This window comes from Dermacentor silvarum, chromosome 5 (genome assembly GCF_013339745.2).
Source record: "Dermacentor silvarum isolate Dsil-2018 chromosome 5, BIME_Dsil_1.4, whole genome shotgun sequence".
NCBI lineage: Eukaryota > Metazoa > Arthropoda > Arachnida > Ixodida > Ixodidae > Dermacentor > Dermacentor silvarum.
In genome coordinates, this window is record NC_051158.1 from 27,314,320 (window position 1) to 27,334,589 (window position 20,270).

The 20,270-nt window shown below is 47.9% G+C and overlaps 1 protein-coding gene across 1 annotated transcript in view; it reads left to right on the top strand.

The window, feature by feature from the left end:
• LOC119453139 (zinc finger protein 91-like) overlaps positions 1–20,270 on the top strand; it is a 124,410-nt gene that overhangs the window by 42,222 nt on the left and 61,918 nt on the right. Inside the window, exons 9-11 of the mRNA XM_049667874.1 lie at positions 4,630–4,845; positions 12,667–13,221; positions 13,390–13,641. Of these exons, the coding sequence (XP_049523831.1) occupies positions 4,630–4,845; positions 12,667–13,221; positions 13,390–13,641 (1,023 nt within the window). The remainder of the gene's footprint in view (positions 1–4,629; positions 4,846–12,666; positions 13,222–13,389; positions 13,642–20,270) is intronic.

Below are 20,270 nucleotides of genomic sequence, written 5' to 3' on the forward strand. Positions count from 1 at the left end.
CAAAGAATCTGAAATCTCGAAGCAGACAATATTTGACTCCCTTAAAAACAAGGTGTAGATTTTAGAAGCCAATGCGAAATTTGCTGGATCCCAACAGAAGAATGTCCGCCAAGGTGCCCACCCAAAGTGTGAGGAGGCGTTTTTGATGTGGCTGAAAGCCGCGATCACCAAGCAAGTGCCAGTGTCTGGTGATATTTTAAATGAAAAGGCAGAAACCCTGGTGCTTCAGATGAACATTGAGGGTTTTAAATTTAGTGGTGGCTGGGTCCGACAAGCAAGTGCCAGTGTCTGGTGATATTTTAAATGAAAAGGCAGAAACCCTGGTGCTTCAGATGAACATTGAGGGTTTTAAATTTATGGTGGCTGGGTCCGACATGTTAAAAAAAAGAAACTGGTGTGTGCTGAAAGTGTCCCATATGAGCAATTTGCCATGCCAGGAATCATAAGTTTTGCAAAGGTTAAATATGGCCTTTAAACCTCGAGTGCTCATTGAGTGTCTGAGAAGCTTTTTCACGCTAACCTCTAAGAGTCGTAGCAGTCCGTGAAAGTTTTCAAACAGTCCAGATTCTCTCACTTAGTAATTTTTTACTATTCTGAAATATAATTTATATGGGCGGACTTTACAAACAGTCATGAAGCATTCAGATGCAGAAATATTGAGTAAATCAAAAAGGACCACTAGACACCATTTATTCCATTATATCTGAAATCACCCTCAAGACATCCCAAATCAAAAAAAGAATGCTCATCATTATCTTTAGTATCGGTTCTTCTTGCGCATTTCATAACACAGTCGAACCTACTTATAACGATACCAGTTTTAACAATATAGTAAACTTTTGTATGTTTTCTATGGTGAGATAACCCGCTTACTACGGAGCCCCCAGGCAGCATTATCAGCTATATCGATGAAGTCTTGCCACTGGGTGTCCGTGCCGAAAGGTAATGGAATGCAAAATCCTTGAAAAAAAAATCTGAAAATAAAATTTGATCCACCACACGCCATCGCACTGCTTTCAAGCCTTCTCCGCATTGCCAGCCTCGCGCGCCTCTCTCCCGTCACACTGTCAATTCTCCGAAAACGAATGGACTGCGCCCATAGCTTTATGCCGCACCACCCTCTGAAACATGAATGAACCACGCCAATTGCCCTGATAGCGCTGCCCTTCTCCGAGATTGCGTGCTGGTCGGCTGGCCCGTCATACCGCACAGTTTAAGGTGCTCAGGCTCGTCTTTTTTTTTTTTTTTTGCTTGCGTCGAAGTCGTTCCAGGCCTAAGGTTTCTCGACCTCTTTTGACTCGCCGCCGAAACGGAAGACGGCTGATCCGCCTGCTGATCATCAGCAGAGCATGAATTTGCCGGTGAAAAGAAAGTGCACTGCTATATATTTAGAAACAAGTACTCCTAACCAATGAGGCGATCGTCGCGAACATGCTTGCATCGGAAAACGACGACGGCAGCGATGGACGCGGTAGGGCAGGCTGCCTGAACCTTGTCCTTACTAAAGGCCCGGCAGATTATTCAGTCCCTCTGGGGCTTCGTTTTCATGTGGGACCTTCCGCTTCACTACGTGGAGCACCGGGATGCCTCGGAGAAGGCTGTCGGCAAGCTTCATGTAAAGCAAGCAAAGCTGACGGTGATAGGGTTTTTTCATGCAAGCCAGTGAGACGTACGTGGGGAGATGTTTGTGCCGATCTTACCCTAGCGTTTCTTCTGGACTTCTGAAGCTGGGAAGCTGTTGCGGCAACTTTCTCGCATTTTAATAGCGCAGCTGTTTAAGCTCTTGGTTGCGCTGCGTAGTGCGAACAAAAACTGCTCCTGGCGATGACGTCACCGTGCGTTGCCTAGCAACCACCTTGCGGTGCGGCGTGTGCTTCGCCTCCTCTCCGTATCGTGCACATGTTGCCTTGACATGGGCCACATGTGACATGGGCAACGCTGTCCACGTTTTCCCGTGTTCGCGCCGAACGCACGCGGTGTCCGTGACTGCAGCAGGCGCCTCAGGCGGCGGCTCGGTAGGTTTCGACCAGCCACGCCCCGGCAAGTGTGGAGGCACAGCTTGGCCGTGACGTCACCGAGAAGGTAAAGCTCAGAGCCTCCGCGATGGTGGCAGAACTCTCATTGACTCTGTGGCGAGTACATGTAGCCTTGACATGGGACGACCAAAGAAGATCTGGATACCCGAAGAAGAAGCTGCTCATGTTGAAGCGCATCGTGCGGCCAAGCAAAAATCTGCGTGTCTGCGGCGAGCCGATTTGGAATACCGTGCCTAGCAGCACTTAGCATTTCCTAGCAAAACTTAGCCAAGCCTAGTAAAACCTGGAAGAAGCTAAGTCGATCACCAGCTCCGCTGTTTACTCCGGCCTTGCACCACTAGTGCAAACTGCCCACATTTTTTTAAAAGGCGCTGTTTTGAGGCCACCAAAGCGATGCCTCAACGGAGCTCGCATGTTACTTGCAACCCATGACCCCGCTTTGCATTTGTTGTAGCGGTGCCATTTTTGAACGCCGACAGCCGCGGCTTGTTACACGAGATCGGAGTGTGAGGGAAGCAGAGTTGAACAGCTCAACGAGTCAACACAATCAGCAGCCGGATGGAGGGAGGTGGTGGTGGGAAGGGGAGGGGCACTGGCCTCCCCGCCATTATAGTTTTCTCACAACAGCCATGCTATTCCTATATGTTTTCTTTCTTTCTTGCAACCCAGTTTCAGTAAAACCTCGGTGATACGAATCTCGCGGGGTCGCGTGAAATATTCGTATCACCCGAAATTCTTATCATCAAAACATACACAATATCAAGAAAAATGAATTTATTTTTACCAGAAAAGATTTCTAATAGTGGAATCCCATTGATACCTTCCTCGCTGCTGCGTTTTCCCGGCTGCTACGTCGCGTTTTCACGCTCCCGACCTAAATCCCATTGACTTCCATGTATAGTTGAATCTCGATAATTCGAACTCACAGGTGAATAAAAATTTGTTCGAATTAAAAGAAGGACTTATTTTTGAAATATTCGTGCACCATAGCACGACGTACAAACAGTGCGATTCGTGAAATATTGCAGCGCGCAAGCACATATCGAGCGAGGGCCACGAAACTTCCTGCGCTCGCTTCGTGATAACGGCAGAAAACGAAACTTCAGGGAGCGGGCGGCGCAGGCATGGCGAGAGAGCGAGATTGTGTTTGTGAAGAGGTGACACGGCGACGGGCGCGCACGGGGACCGTCGCAGGTGAGGGAGGAGGGCGGCAAGGAAGCAGATTTGGCCTCGGAAACTCTCGCTTCGGTGGCTCCCATCGCCCTTCCTCTCAACACCCTCGTAGCCCCCTCACTTTCGACTGTCTCCGTGCGCGTCCGCCGGCCCGGCGCCGCTTAGCCCGCTCCCTAAAGTTTTGGTTTCTGCCGTTGAAGCGAGCGTTGGCCGAACTGGGCCTCCGCCATTGCTTCCCTCTACGCTGCAGCTGCAGCGTTGGCCGAGACGTTGGCACGTACATGCGTGTTCCAGCGCCACGCAGAAATGGCGACCTTGGCGTGACGCCACAGTTCTTTCTGTCGTTTTTTTTTTTCCTTTACTCTGCGCGGCGTTGAGGGTCTCGCCTAAGCTTTTGCTCTCTGGCGGTGTCGGAGCAATGCCGGTCGGAGGCGCCGCCACGTGATTTGGCGCGCTGCTGAGTGCATTGTTGGTGCGCGGTGTAAGTTGCAACAAGCGACCGGCACGTTGCAGATATGACGCACCCGCGCGGGTGCTGTTACTGCCGGATCCTGAAAGCGATCTGCGACGTGTGCATAGTGCGCACCCGTGCGGACCTTATCGTTAAAACGATCTGCGATGTTGACAAAGTGCGCCTAGTGCCAGTAGCTTCGTATGTGCTGTGCCTTCGACGTTTAGTTTGCGTTGAAGCGAGAGACTGCGCAAAGGTCAATTCGCTCGCTGCTGCTGCTGTGTTTCCGTTGCTTGACCTTTCGGGCGGAACTGCGGCTTTTCTTTTCTCTTTTCTTTTTTTCTCACGGTCCCTTGAAGAACATATCTACGGGACGTTTTCTTCTTGTCCAAATCGTCAACGATACGCCTTCTGAAAGGCGTATAAGTGCGCGCACGTGATCTTGGGAATGTTTTCGCACGCCACTGAATGCCTGAGCAAGTCGAGTGCAGGGAGCGTTTTGGCCATCAGGGTTGCGGCGCAGTCGTCGTTGCAGCATTGGTCCTCGTCTAATTTCTCGCTAAGCATCGGCTAGGCTGTGATGTGGTCCGGTCCGCTCGACGTGGGGACCAATGAGAGATTTCGCAGCCGCGTGACGTAGTCGGTTGCTTGGCGACTATGGATCCCACCCAGGATCCCGCTGTGCCGGCTTGTCTGTGCTGGTGGCCCCGCTGGCTCGGCCGCCGCCGCTGTTGCTCACGCGTTCGTATGTTCCGTAGCGGCGCGGCAACATGTTCGGAACAGCCGATTTTTTCGGTATTGTGAGCAATGTATTTCGGCCAGGGAATGTTACGAATTCGTATCACACCGAAATTCGTACCAGCTGAGTTCATATCACCGGGGTTTTACTGTATAACAATGAAATTTTCGTGGAACTTGGATATTGTTATAAGTGGGTTCAGCTGTACTACTTTTGTTTCATTTGTGCAGCATCGAGGCCTATTTCTCCATCAACAGCCAGTGCTGACAATTCACAGCAGGGATGCCTCCACCAAGATCATCTCTGTGACTATGAAGCTGATAAACTGTTTCGTCCAGAAGCAGATGCCAGGGTCTATACTGGCGAGCATCTGTTTAAGTGCTATTTGTGCCCTCGGAGCTTCTCAAGAAGAGACACCCTGAAGAGGCACTTGTGCGTCCACACGGGTGAGCGGCCGTTTCAGTGCCCTTCATGCCTTCAGAGCTTCTCACGAAATGCCCACCTGAAAAACCACCTGCACATCCACACCGGTGAGAAGCCATGGAAGTGCCCTTCATGCCCTCAAAGCTTCTCGCAGAAGTCCAGCATGAATAGACACCTGCGAACCCACAAAGACGAGAAGCAATTTCAAAGCCCTTCATGTCTTCAGAGCTCACGAAAGACCCTCCTGTGCACCAACACAGATAAGAAGCCATTACAGTGCCATTTATGCACTCACAGCTTCGCACGAAATGCCCACCTGATAACCCACCTGCGGACCCACACAGGCGAGAAGCCATGGCAGTGCCCTTCATGCCCTCAAAGATTCTCGCATAAGTCCAGCGTGAAAGACCACCTGCGCAGCCACACTGGCGAGAAGCCATTTCAGTGCCCTTATTGCCCTCGGGTCTTCTCGCGCAAGTTCAGCGTGAAGGAACACATGCACACTCACACAGGCGTGAAGCCATTTCAGTGCCCTTCATGCACTCAGAAATTCTCACTGAAGAGCGCCATGAAGCAACACCTGAGCATTCATACAAGTGACCGACCATACCGTTGCACTGTCTGTTCCAAGTCCTTTGCGCGGGCTCATTACTTGAGCAGACATAAGAGAACACTGCACCATGGTACTGCAGAGTAAGTCAACAGCCATGTTGAACTACTTCCATTTTAAATTAAACATCTATAGACATGGAGCGTTCTGCAAGCAGCACAAGTGCTCTTAATGTGCTCTTAAGGGGAGAGGCGGGTGAAGAAACGGCGATTTTCATTAAAAAAAATAGGTTTTGTGTTTTTAGTTGTTTCAGCAACATTGATCTCTCCTATTTCACATATGAAGAAATCAGAGCCAGAAATGATCGGGAAAAGTATAATAAACTAGGTTAAAGCACTCGAGGTGGCAAGAAAAGGCACAGATATGACATATTTTCAAGCGCGCGATGCGTCAAACCGCGGTGTTGCACGCCATTGTGCTCGTGCAAGGTGGAAGGCCTAAGCTTTTTCTCTCCAAGGTTAGCTTTGCCGCATCACAATCTCCCCGGGAAGTAATAACAATAATTAACAGAAGTAAACAACTTTTATAACTTTCAATCGCATTTTTCTCAACTTCATATTTTGAGCAAAACAAGGAGTTTGTGCACAACATTTTATGTACTTATTGTGGTCCAATCAAGACCACATTTGATGGGCGTAATTTTTAGGATATGTAGAATGCACTTATCTAGGATTTAATGCAATCACTTTATTTTTTAAAGGATTAAAATTTTTAATGTACTCGGGCACCAGCCACTGAATATATAGCACCAGATACTAAATTCTCTTAAAATGCTGCATGTAAAGGGAATCACATTATCTTGCTTATTAGCACTCAGTGGAGTGTTAGGGATAAGAAAAATAATTTTGCACTGCTTTATCATGCTAACTGCTAAGTCCATCAGCTGCACAAACATGCACTGCTTCTCACTTATGCATGGCACTTAGGACATGAAAGCATCGAGATATCCTAAAACTAAAAGTAGATTTCGAATGAAGAGATCAAGCTTTATAAGTGGTAGAATTTTCATTCGCCCAGCATCATTATTTAAAAAGAAATGTTTCTGAGGAGCATCTCCCCTTAAAGGGAAATTGAACAGGTTTCCAAAAAAATCGAGTTATAAGCACCATTTGATACTCTCGAACACCCTGAACACGAAAATCGACAAGAAATTTGACATGGCGCAGCCAAAAACGCGTTATTAGCAAAAAATCTCCGAGTTGCGACTGGGCGGCGCGCGGCGAATCCCGCTCGCATCGATGATTGGTGGAGCGCACCGTGACGTCAATCCATGGGTCCACGAGAGCCCGCCGCAACGTGACAGTTTCTCCCCAGGTACTGCGACTACCTTCCATACGATTTCGCACAGTTCATTTCTTGTTATGGATAATTTTGATCACTTACGGGTGATTGGCGTGCCACCATACGCGTTTGAACCAGTGGCCCGACAAAGAGAAACACCTACGCCAAGCACGAGCGCGATCGCCAGCGCGGAAGTTGGAATGGCCGGAACCCGCCGGATCCGAGGACGTAATTGCGACACCGCGTTGACAGTATCGCGTGGTACGTATTCTTATGTGCCACGCGATACGTATTCTTACGTATTCGTACGTTTTTCTGAAGCTGTACCATGTTATATAGCCTTAGCAGTCAGAGTGCGATTGTATTATTTCATACCGGGCGTCCTTATAACAGAAGACGGAAAGAGAGACTCGTTTTGTACACAGTGCATTCTACTGTTGCTGGCTTGCAAGTAATAAAGAGTGACTGCCGAATTGCCCTGAAGGTACACATTGCATGGAAATTATTGTATTTGCAATATAATTTAATTCAGTGTAGATATTAGATCCAAAGATGCATTCTGCTGTGCTGTGACCGCAACAAACAATGCGTGCAATCATCGAGTTATTCGATCTTGCAGCGAATGCGGGGATGCACTGTCAGCACAGTGCATTTTGCATTTACCAAGTTACTAAGATAACAATACAAGGTGCAGACGTGCCAGTAAAATATACGCCGCACGGAAGTGAATTTTTCATATTTTTGCAGTATAGCTGTGCTGTTTTGTGACCCACGGTGCTAGAACCAGCGTTCGACGCCGCGACGACGTGCTTGGGCTGCTTGCAATGTCGTGCGGAAATATAACGAAAAACAAAGACGTGTGCCACTTCACGTTGTTATGCATATCTATGCAGTTTACTGTAGTTCTATTTTATGCTTTTTGGCCCTCGATTCCCAGTTGTGTTGAAACGATAAGAGGTAAAAGTCCACTCGTGTCGTTTCACGCTTTTGAACAATCCGCCGCTTTCCTTAAAGCAAGTGATGTAAGCACTCATTAGGCGTATGGGCACTTAGGTATCCGAGTGCGGCCGGATGCCTGGCGTGACACTGAAACTTTATTTTAGGTGTCTTTTCTACCTGACGTATATTTCTGTTGCGACAGGTGCTCCTGCATGCACCGCAGTGCAATGGAAATAGAAGAAGAATGTTTGTGCTGCCAGGAAGTAAACGAAATTCTTGCAAGACAGAAAAAAACAAAACAAAGTGTATCACAGAAGGCTGCTCTCGGTGGCGGCGATTCATTCCGTTTATGAGCGAAGATCGATGGCACCACGCCTGGCTTTAGTCGAGCAGATTTCACTGGAATTCCCATTGCACGCATCAGCGATAAACTCTGATGGTAATCACTGTCCCAAAAATGTTTTGAACGGAGAAGAGTGGTTCTTGAAGGTTTGAAATTACTTCGTTTCACCGCTGCGATTCACTGAGCAGCTTGTTTTTTCTGCCGTGGGAAATTGTGAAAGATGACGTCATCTCAGCCGCCGGTGCTCGTACAGCCTTACGTAAGCAGCGCAAAAGGATGGCATGGTGACACTGTATGCTTTTTAGACGGAATTCTTGCGGTAACAGTCCTTTGAAGCGTTAGCCGGAAACGCAGTGTGGAGATCTTGATCATTTGCGATAAAGGCCACGGATACAACACTACTGACGCGCAAAACCTGCACACGCTTTCCGCGTGGGCGCCTGGGACCCCTATATTGACGTCATTTCCGCTAGCTTTCCCCTTCCGCCGCCGCCGCGGGCTGACTCCGCGAGCCGCGGTGGGCGGAGCATAGCTGCGATTTTAATTCTTGATTACGCCGCCGCTACTTGCATGATGGAAAAACAAAACTTCGTACCGGGGATTTCAAGTGTCTGCGCTTCAGAAAAACGTCACTTTTTAGAAATCTAAAACCTGTTCAGTTTCCCTTTAAAGGGGCCCTGGTACCAGTAGCGAACCGAGGATCTCTCCCAAGGGGGAGTTGAATTTTTGTGGTGGTGGCGGGGAGCAAGCACTTTGCATAATATGCAACTTCCTTGCTTTATCCAGAGGAATCCAACACCAAATAAAATGCCTAATAATTATAATAAATAACGACACCAAGGATTATGAGAATGTTTATTTCTTCAGCATTTTGCTCAAAGTAATTTCAGCGTGAATGAATAAATAAACGACAGTGATAGCGTGTTTTTGTTAATGAGAATTCGACCTCAGGCCACTTCCTGAACTGTAATGGCAATGTGAACAGAGCACTGAAGCTACACGTTGGACTGGTGGGGCTAAACACGTGGGAGGGGAGGAGGGTGGGAGGTTAACTCGCCTCAGGGGGAGGTTACAACACCCCCCCCCTCCATTGGTGCGCCGCTGCCTGGTACACATTTTTTGGGTCACCGTATGTACTCAAGATCTATTCTCAGCATGCCATTAAACAAACAGCAAAATAAATGATCAAGATCGACCCACACAAACCTATCTTATCGCTCATAAAAAATTTAAAATACAAGCGACATGAGAATTAACCTTAAGCTGAACTGGAATTTTAGCTGCTCCCAATTCCACATTTCACTTTGCCATGACTTCATGTGGTGACATGAGTGGCAGTAGGGCGTTGGCAAAAAGTGCCGTGCCACAGTTGCCAAGCCTGCTCGGCCTGTTCATTCATGGCGTACCCATGGCCTCCACAATTTGGTGCTTCATTGTCTAATCTTGGAGGCCATGGCTTCACGTTTATAGTGATGCCATGGTCTTTCGGCACCAAAGTGCTCGGCATGGGGTGTGTCATTCTCATGATTGCAACACCTTGCCCATGGATGTGTATTACCTTAAATGGTTGTAAAATGTAATGCCATTGCTTTTATCGTAGTATGCGAAAGCATTTTTGGAAAAAAAAAAAACACTACAAAAGACATTTTAACTGGGCAAACATACCATCTGAAGTCACTGAAACATTTGGCAGACTCAACTGTAGTTAACATCTACGCCTTGCGCAAACTGTTGCAGCATGAGACGCTGAAACACGCTGAACTGGTGGGGCCCAAGCAGCTTGAGATGTGTGTTGTTTTCTTTGATGCATCGCAAGCTCTCGTTTGCACTCTTCGAATTGGACCTAGGTCAGCAGCTTTCGATGGGAAGATTTGACATGCTCTCTCGGCGAGAATCGTTGCAGTGTGAGGGTCCACGTGCGACGAGGTAGGGGTGCTCGAACGGATCTAGATATGTTGTGTGGTTTTCCGATTCCACAGTGTTTAAAAATGGTGACGGAAAACTGAGATGAGATCGAGCAGGTGGATGATGCCGTAATACGATACCGCCACAGCAAAACATGACGCTCATTTCACGCCTCCTGCAGCAGGAAACAGTGGCGTGTTTGGATTATCACCTACTATTAAATGCGTGCATTACGCTTCCAAAGACACTTTGCCACAGGTGCTGTGAAACGTATAGGTGAAGATACTTATTGCAATGGCGTTGGCTGCGATGGCTCTGAATGCAACGTGCGATGGCCGAAGAGATTTGCTGGTATCAGAATTGGAAACTAAGCGCGTGCAATCATTTTCATTTGGCACGTTTCTGCGCTTCCTCCTTGTGCGCTGGCGATATCCGAGTATAGCTGCGAGGTGCCCCTCTTTCGATTGGCACTGTGGCGGCTTCAACAGGCAAAACTATGTGAATCGTAAGCTGGCCCACGCCGCATACCGCGACGCTAGGCTCAGCTGCTTCAACAAGCGATCGTCTGCAGATGGCGCTGACACCGTCTTTGTCGTCCGCCTCCACTTCGATAAAGGCTTCGAAGCGAGGAAATTATAGCAGTTTGATGATAGAATATAAGGCCACCATTATCTGGCAAGTGCAAAGTGGCTGATCGCAAGCGGACGTCACAAAGGAATTTGAAATCTCGAAGCAGACTCTATTAGACTCCCTAAAAAGCAAGGTGTTGATTTTAGAAGCCACCGAGAAATCTGCTGGATCCGAACAGAAGAATGTCTGCCATGGTGCCCACCCAGAACTTAAGGGAGCGTTTCTGATGTGGCTGGAAGCAATGGTTGCCAAGCAAGTGTCAGTGCTTGATGATGTTTTAAATCAGAAGGCAGAAATTCTGGCGCTTCAATATGAACATTGGGGGTTTTAAATTTAGTGATGGCTTGGTCGTAAATGTAAAAAAAAAAAAAAATGCAAGCTTTAAGAAGATGGGCAGTAAAACTGTCCCATATAAGAAATTTGTCATGCCAGAAAATCATAGGTTTTGCAAATGCCAAATATGTCCTTCAAACCTCCAGTGCTGATTGAGGATCAGAGAGCAAGCTGGGTCGCAGCTTTTTGACACTGTCGTCTAAGGGTCGTTCATGTTCCTGCATTTCAAACAGTCCAGATTCTTTCACTTCGTAATTTTTTACTATTCTGAAAAATAATTTATACAGGTGGACTTCACAAACAGTCATGAAGCGTTCAGATGCAGAAATATTGAATAAATCAAAAAGGACCCCTAGGTGTAATTTGTTCCATTATACCTGAAATCACCCTCAAGACATCCCAAATAAAAAAAAAGGAAGTTCATGAATAACTTTAGTATCGGTTCTTCTTGCACATTTAATAATACATTCGAACCCACTTATAACGATACCACTTTTAACAATTCAGTCAACTTTTGTATGTTTCCTGTGGTGAAATTACCTGCTTGCTACAATACCCCCAGGCCGCATTATTGGTTATAACAATGTAGTCTGGCCACTGGGTGTCCGTGCCGAAAGGTAATGTTGAAAAAAAATATATATTTGAGCCGCCACACGCCGCAGCGCTGTTTGCCAGCCTTCACCGCATCACCAGCCTCGCGCACCTCTCACCCGTCACCCTTCCACCCCTCCGAAAAAGAATGGACTGTGCCCATAGCTCTACCCCGCACCACACTCGGAAAAACAAATGGGCTGTGCCTACTGCACTGATAGTGCTGCGCTTCTCCGTGATTGTACACTGACTCGTTACACCGCGCAGTTGTGCCAATGGTTTAAGGCGCTCGGATTCGTCTTTGTTGCTAGCGTTGAAGTCGTTCCTGGCCATGTGGTTTCTCAGCCTCTTTTGACTCGCTGCCGAAATGGAAGACGGCTGATCTGCCCGCTAATCATTAGCAATGCAAAACGTTAAACGACGTTGCCTCGCACTGAAACGAAAGCGCACTGCTATATACTTAGAAAGAAAGGGCTTCTAACCAATGAGGCAATCGTTGCGAACATGCTTGCATTGGACAGCGACGACGGCAGCAATGACGCGGTAGGGCAGGCTGCATCAACCTTGTCCTTGGAGGAGGGCCCTGCAAGTGATTCAGTCCCTCTGGGGCTTCGTTCTGGTGAGAGACCTTCTGCTGCACTTTGTGGAGCACCAGGACGCCTTGGAGAAGGCTGTCGGCAAGCTTCGCTTTAGTAAAGCAAGCAAAGCTGATGGACATAGCGTTTTCTCGTACAAGCCAGTGAGAAGTACATGGTGAGGTGCTGGTGGCGTTATCGCCCCAGTGTTTCTTCTGAACTTCTCAAGCTGAGGGGCTGCTGTGGCAACCTTCTCGCATTTTTTAACAGTCTCCTTTTGAGGCCACCAAAGCGATGCCTCGGCGGAGCTCACATATCCATTGCCGCCCGTGACCCCGCTTTGCAGTTGTTATAGCTGTGCCATTCTTGAATGCTGACAGCCGCGGCTTGTTACACGTGATCGGAGTGTGGTCCAAGTAGACTTGAACAGTCAACACTATCAGCAGCCGGATGGAGGAAGGTGGTGTGGGGGGGGGGGGGCACTGGCCTCCCCACCTGTATAGTTTTCTTACAACAGCCATGCCATCCTTTAGATTTTGTTTCATGCAGCCCGGTTATAACAATGGAATTTTCTTGGCACTTGAATATTGTTATTATAAGTGGGTTCAGCTGTACTACTTTTGTTTCATTTGTGCAGCATCGAGGCCTTCTATTTCCACATCAACAACCAGCGGGGACAATTCACAACAGGGATGCCTCCACCTAGATCATCTCTGTGACTATGAGGCTGATAAACAGTTTCGTCCGGAAGCACATGCCAAGGTCCATTCTGGCGAGCATCTGATTAAGTGCCATTTGTGCTCTAAGAGCTTATCAAGTAGGGACACCCTGAAGAGGCACTTGTACGCCCACACGGGTGAGCGGCCATTTCAGTGCCCTTCATGCCTTCAGAGCTTCACACAAAAAGCCCACTTGAAAGACCACCTGCACACCCACACAGGTGAAAAGCCATTTCAGTGCCCTTCATGCCTTCAGTGCTTCTCACGAAAAATGCGCCTGAAATACCATCTGCGCACCCACACAGGCGAGAAGCCATTTAAGTGCCCTTCTTGCCCTAGGGTCTTCTCGTGCAAGTTGAGCCTGACAGAACACCTGCACACCCACACTGGCGAGAAGCCGTTTGAATGCTCTTCATGCCTTCAGAGCTTCTCACGAAAGGCCCACCTGAAAACCCACCTGCGCACCCACACAGGTGAGAAGTCGTGGCAGTGCCCTTCGTGCCCTCAAACTTTCTCACGTAAGTCCAGCGTGAAAGATCACTTGCGCACCCACACAGGTGAGAAGCCATTTCAGTGTCCTTCATGCCTTCAGAGCTTCTCACGAAAAGCCCACTTGAAAGACCACCTGCACACCCACACAGGTGAAAAGCCATTTCAGTGCCCTTCATGCTCTCGTACCTTCTCACTAAGGACTCACCTGAAATACCACCTGCACACCCACACAAGTGAGAAGCCATTACAGTGCCCTTCGTGCCCTCGTACGTTCTCACAAACGACTCACCTGAAAGACCACCTGCGCACCCACACAGGCGAGAAGCCGTTTCAGTGCCCTTCATGCCTTCGGAGCTTCTCACGAAAGACCTATCTGAAAAGCCACCTGCGCACCCACACCAGTGAGAAGCCATGGCTGTGCCCTTCATGCCCTCGAAGCTTCGCGCGCAGGTGCAACTTGAATAGACACCTGGAAACCCACACAGACTAGAAGCCATTTTAGTGCCCTTCATGTCTGCAGAGCTTCTCACGAAACACCTGCTTATAAGCTATGTGGGCACCCACACAGGTGAGAAGCCATGATGGCGGTGCCCTTCATGCCCTCGATGTTTCTTGCATAAGTCCAGCATGAAGAAACACCTGTGAACCCACACAGACGAGAAGCCATTTCAATACCTACGTGCGCTCGGTGCTTCTCGTGCAAGTCCAGCATCAAGGCACACCTGCACACCCACACGGGCGAGAATCCATTTCGATGCCCTTCATGCACTTAGAAATTCTCACTGAAGAGTGCCAGGAAGCAACACCTGAGCTTTCGTACAGGTGACCGACCGTACCTGTTGCGCTGTCTGCTCCAAGTCCTTTGCGTGGGCTGATTACTTGAGCACACATACAAGAACACTGCACCATGGTACTGTAGAGTAGGTCAATAGGCATGTAGACTACTCTAATTTTGAATTAAAAATCTATAGACATGGAGCATGCTGCAGGGTGTTCTGCTGCACAGGTAGCACAAGTGCCCTCATATGCTCTTAACTGACGCAGCAAGCAGCATTTGTTAGTTTAAAGCAGGAATATGGATGAGGAATAAGTTTGGCACGGAACTCACTGTCTTTTGAAAGCAAGGTCAGAGGAGACAGGCCGATGCAAGAAATCCAACTGTGGTGGTGTCACACATGTGATGTAAAGCAAATGAAATGTTCACACATGATGATAGCTGTCTATAAAAATTAAAAACGGAGCCTTAGGTGGACTTGGGTGAAGCCCACTTCCAGTTTGCATCCTGGTGTTCTCCCCCTATTGCTGAAAAACCTGCACAAAATATTTTTCTTTTTGTTGATTTACTTATTCTTGGTGTTCTTTGCTGATTTAGATGGAAAATAAAACTTTTTTCTGGGTTTTGATATGTCTCGTCATTAGATTAAATGTGGTGACAGGCAACCGAAATGAAATCGAGCTGGTGGGTGATGCCGGAATACGATGCCACCACAGCGAAACATGACGCTCACTTCACACCGCCTGCAGCAGGGAACAGCGGTGTGTTTGGAAAATCGCTCATTAAATGCGTGTATTAAGCTTCCAATGACACTATGCCACAGGTGCTGTTAAACGCATAGGTGAAGATGCTTATCGCAGTAGAGTTGGCTGTGATGGCTGTGGATGCAATATGCGACGACCGACGAGATTTGCTGGTTTCGGAATAGGAAACTAAGTGCGTGCCATCATTTTCACTTGGCACGAGAGGGTGCGTACGAGCTCGTGCAGTTGATATCTACGATTCTGAAAACTGGGGGCGGCACGATCATGAAGGCTACAACCAGTGGCCATGCCGATCAACGTAAAAGGCTGGCCTTGTGCACCAGGGCCGAACCCCTCATGGGTGAAACCAACACAGGGGAAGCCGCTGGCATTACCGAACTCGAGGAACACGTCGCTACTGATGATGGAATAGGTTGTCCGTCAATGGGGTCGTTTCTGAATGCACAGTGTTACCACGTTCTGCAAAGAGATCTCCGACGGAGTGATCGTTGTCGCTGCACGCGCCGTCGCCGCTGTGTGACGAAGGCGACGACAGCAGCGCCAGTGACGACGAGATTGACAATGGTCCGTCTTTTACACCGACCTTGATGTCAACACAAAATTTGCTGTTGTCAATTGACTCAATCATTGATATCATGCACACTAAATTATAGTCACCAGTGTTAGCACAGCAGCTGGATGCGATGCACAACAGAGTGTTGAACCTGTAGTTTCTGCAAAAGCAAGTGAAGATTTATGACTATATTGTAGTGCGTAACGTTTGACATGCTGTTTAGAGGTATAAATAAACATTTGTTTTTCACAGCCTACTTTCTACAACATTCATTTTTTATTCCAAGTGGCAAATTTGGCTTTGGAGTTACAAATGTATGTTTGGCAGCTTTTTTTCTTTACGGCAGTCCATATGTAGCGATAATCAGTTATAACAATCAGATTTTTCGTTATTCTTGATATCGTTATAAGTGGACTGCACTGTACGTTCCTGTCGTACAAAAATTCGCTGAAAAACAAATTACGAACTACCGGTGCCTTAAAGGGCTTGAGACACCAAATTTTGACACTCAACACGAAACACGAAGTGTTGGACACACCAGATGTTTAAAAAAAATTTTAATTAGCTTCCAAAGAGTGCTTAAATGCTCGTTCTTGCGATCGAGACCTATCGCTAGTACGATTGACACCGATGTCAATGTGTTGCATGCGTAATGAAAGTTTTAGTGGTGTCGTACCACATTAGAATGACTTACAATGAGAGATGACCCACAGCACCGGGCAAGCCTAGAGAGCCTCGTGTCTAGAGTGCAGTGAGTCGCATAGGACGGAGACGTAGAGTCGGAATCGGAGCTGCAGCAACTAGCCATGACAACTGTAGGCATGGTTTTGTTTGCCTGTGCTGAGAGCATGGTTTTGTTCGCGCGTGTATGACGCACGCACGATGCAGCAGTGCGTGCGTCATAGTTTTGTGGGCCCACATGACCAAGCTTCCTTCCTAGACAGTGACTCGGTGCAAAGAAACTGAAACTGAAAAATCGTTCACATACATAATGCGATATTAAATTATTTACCGAGAATATATGAATCTTCGAGCGGGGGGTGTGTCATGCTTCCTGGAGCAATAAACGGTTGAAACAAAGAGCATGCAAGCCACAAATTTGATGTCTCAACCCCTTTAAGTGGACCTTATATGCTCCCCTGACACTGCTAAAATTAAAGTAAACAAAGTACCTCCTGCTGGCAAAAAAACAGCAGTGGGTCTTGACCGTATCCACTATTCAATGCTTGCCCATTTGTCACAAGCTTAGTAGAGGCTCTGGTGGAAGTTTTAACATGATTTGTGAAATAGTAATGCCGAAAGCACGGAAAAACGCAATAATAGTACCGTTCATAAAATCCAGAAAGCTCTCCAAATCCCCCAGCAGCTATCGCCCTATCGCTCTTACTAGCTGTTTGACAAAATCCTATGAAAGTATACTGAACACCATGCTAACATTTACCCTTGATACACAAAACCTGTTAGACAATCATAAATACGGGTATAAAAAGGGTTCAACAACTGATCACCTGTTTCGATTATAATATGAAACACGCAGTGCCTTTCTACACAAACAACACTGTCTCACAATTTTCTTTGACATGCATAAAGCCTACAATACTACATGGATATTTGGTATATCGAAGGATTTGTCAGACCTAGGGATTCGTGGCAAGCTGCTGAGGTGTCCAGCGAACTTTATGTCCAATCGAACATTTCAGGTGCGTCTGGGCACAGTGCTTTCACGCACATTCCTCCAGGAAAACGGTGTGCCGCAGAGTTGTATTCTACGTACAACATCGTCAGTGGTGAAAATGAACTCCAGAAGCAGAATTATGTCATCTTCTCTAATGCATTCTTTATACGATGATGATCTCTAAGTTGCATGCTGCGCATCGCACATGCTAACTTGCAAACAATTCAGATCACTTTAAATCAATTGACACAGTGGACAAATAAAATGTCTATCGTTTCGCTGATGAAAAAGCTGCGGCTGTGGTTCTTTGCAAAAAAAGGGGCTTACAACCGGACCCTATCTTGAAACTACATGCAGTCACACTGCCAATCAAACAAGACCACAAGTGTTTAGGGGTTTTATTCGATAAGAAGCTGAACTTCCTAGCGCACATAAATAGTTCGAAGGTTAACGCAAGCAAGGCACTTAATGTTCTCCAAGTCCTGTCCCGAAAGCACTGGGGCACTTACCGCAAATGTCTTCTGTGTATCTGTCGTTGCTTAGTACGCAGTAACATAGACTCTGGTTGCATAATTTATGGCTCAGCCAGACAGTCGTACCTCCGGCAATTAGATCCAGTTCATAATCAAGGGCTACGCCTAGCAGCCGGTGCCTACGGGACATCGCCTATTCCCAGTTTGTACTCGGAGAGCAATGAGCCGTCTTTGGAATGCAACACATGCTTGCCTACGTTCTCAAAGTTGGATCATCACGGGAGCACATTTGCAATAACATTATCACCCACTGCGCGACACGGCTTCACTACGCCGACAAACCACATGCAATTAAACCTCATACTTCGGTACGAGGAAAAATGTCATGAAAAGAGATGTCCCTAATAAAGCAATTCCTGTTGCTAACATGCCAATCGGATTACAGCGTTGGAGCAACTTTACACAGTTTCCTGATTTTTCGTTAACACAGTTAACCCATTAAGGCCCAAATAAAATCTACAAGTTACATGTTGTAGATTTTCTGGTGTGAGATGATATTTTCACATTGTAAATACAGTGTGAAAGTTTCATGAGTGGCGTTTTATTCTAGAAACCCTACGATAGGGTACTTTATAAAGTACCATGGGTCATTGTGGGAGCATAACGTGATGTAGGTCACCGAATGTCCATGCTATATTTTATAGCTTCCAAAAACAAAAAGGCTTGCAGCGAAGAGTGAAACAAAACTTTGCACAAGCCCGCATAACCTTGTGGTAGCAAAATAATCATTTTAGTTGGAAATGTTTTTTGCTGGGAGGTGTTCTTAGCATTCAAGTGTGTAGCATGCTTTCACCAAGTAACATGGAAGGAGTTGATGTGTCCTCAAGAGGTGCGCGCGATGAAAATATTGTTAGGGGTAACTCTCCGTGAAGAGAGGCTTTATTGGGACGCAACCGACGGTCTTGGGCGCCAGCCGAGGTTCTGCTATCGCTAGGCGAACGTTTTCTTCTGCCCTCTCGTACCCCGTGTCCCACTACTGCTTGCGGCACGTACCCAAATCATACAAGGCTTTCACGCTTGTAACACATCCCCCCAGGTAGACGAAGCCCACCGGGCAAGTCAAACAGCATCTCGAGTGGAGTTCAAGCTGGCAACATGAGTCACTTCAGTCGTTGAAGAGCATCGACCATTTGAAAGGAGACGTGCTATGCGGTATGTCTATTCGCTTATACGGTCTAACACAACGTAAGGTCCAACATAGTGCGCCAGTAGTTTTTCGCACAACCCACATTTTCTTGTAGACGTCCACATCCACACTAATGGCACGTACACACTAGCGGCAAAACGCGCGTGGCGCGCCGCCGGCGGCAAAACGCAGCAGCGGCAGGACGGCCACACCAACCGGCGGCGCGACGCTGCGGCAATTACGTGACCGACTAGACTCCTCTCCCCTTCTCGAACTATCCGGGAGCTCACGCGTGCAGATGATAGTGCGAAACGAGAAACAAGCGGTCGGGCGGGTCCGCATGGCACCAGTTTCCCGCGCGCACGTCACGGAAGCGGGCCGCTGTCATTGGTCTCCTTCATCCGCGGCACGCGGCAAACCGCAAGAAATCGGTCCAGGAGCGATAGCTGCCGCGGCAAGAAAAACCCGCTTCGCGGCTGCTTTCGCGGCGCGGCGCGCGTTTTTCCGCTAGTGTGTACGTGGCATAAGTCACCGGGATCATATGTGACGTGTCGGTGTCGGCGGTCGTAACGTGCCTTCGAGCTATCTTGTGAAGCAAGAGTGCGCAAATAAGCAAGGCGGTGGGCTTCTTCTGCACGACAGATGGTCTCCGATATGCAGGCATCATCGTGGTTCAGAAATGGGAAGATCGTATCAAGGGTATAACGTGGCGGCCGAGCGTAAAGAAGAAAGAAGGGGCTGTAGCCGGTAGTTTCGTGCTGGGCGGAGTTAAATGCATAAGTTACGAAAGGTAGAACGCTGTCCCAGTTCTTGTGATCCGTCGAGACGTACATGGACAACATGTTCGTGAGAGTTCTGTTGGTGCGTTCCGTAAGGCCGTTTGTGGATGGTACGGCGTAGAGTGTCGAAAACTTGAACACAGACGAAGCATCTCTTCGACCACATCTGCAGTAAACTGTCGCCCGCGATCGCTAATAACGACTTTAGGAGGCCCGTGTCGGAGGGTAATAAAACGTAGTAAGAAAACGCACACGTCGGCTGCAGTAGCCAATGGTATTGCGGCCGTCTCACAGTAGCGTGTCAGGTGGTCAGTGCACACTACGATCCAGCGATTTCCGTTAGAGGACCGTGGAAATGGGCCGAGAAGGTCGATCCCGACTTGCTCGAATGGAGTCCTTGGGGGCGGCACAGGGTGTAGTCTACCAGGAGGAGTACTTGTGCGACGTTTGCGACGTTGACATTCGTTGCAGCGACACGTACTGTCGCGTCGTCTGACGCATATTAGGCCAGTAAAATCGTTCTTGAAGACGGCAAAGCGTTCTAGCTGCTCCCAAATGACCGGAGGTTGGTTCGTCATGCATAGCCCGCAAGATGGAAGTGTGCAGACTTTTCGGGACCACCATGAGATATCGTGAGCCAATGGGAGAATAGTTCTTCTTGTACAGAAGCCCGTCACTTGTGCAATAACGATTGGCTGCTGATTTCTGTTTGGCAGCAAGCATTTTTAACCCTTTGCGGTCCAAAACTGTTACCCACTTTCCGGCTGTTCTGGTGCCGAAACTATATTGCCAGTTTGTGACGCCGCTAAGAAAACAACTAACTCT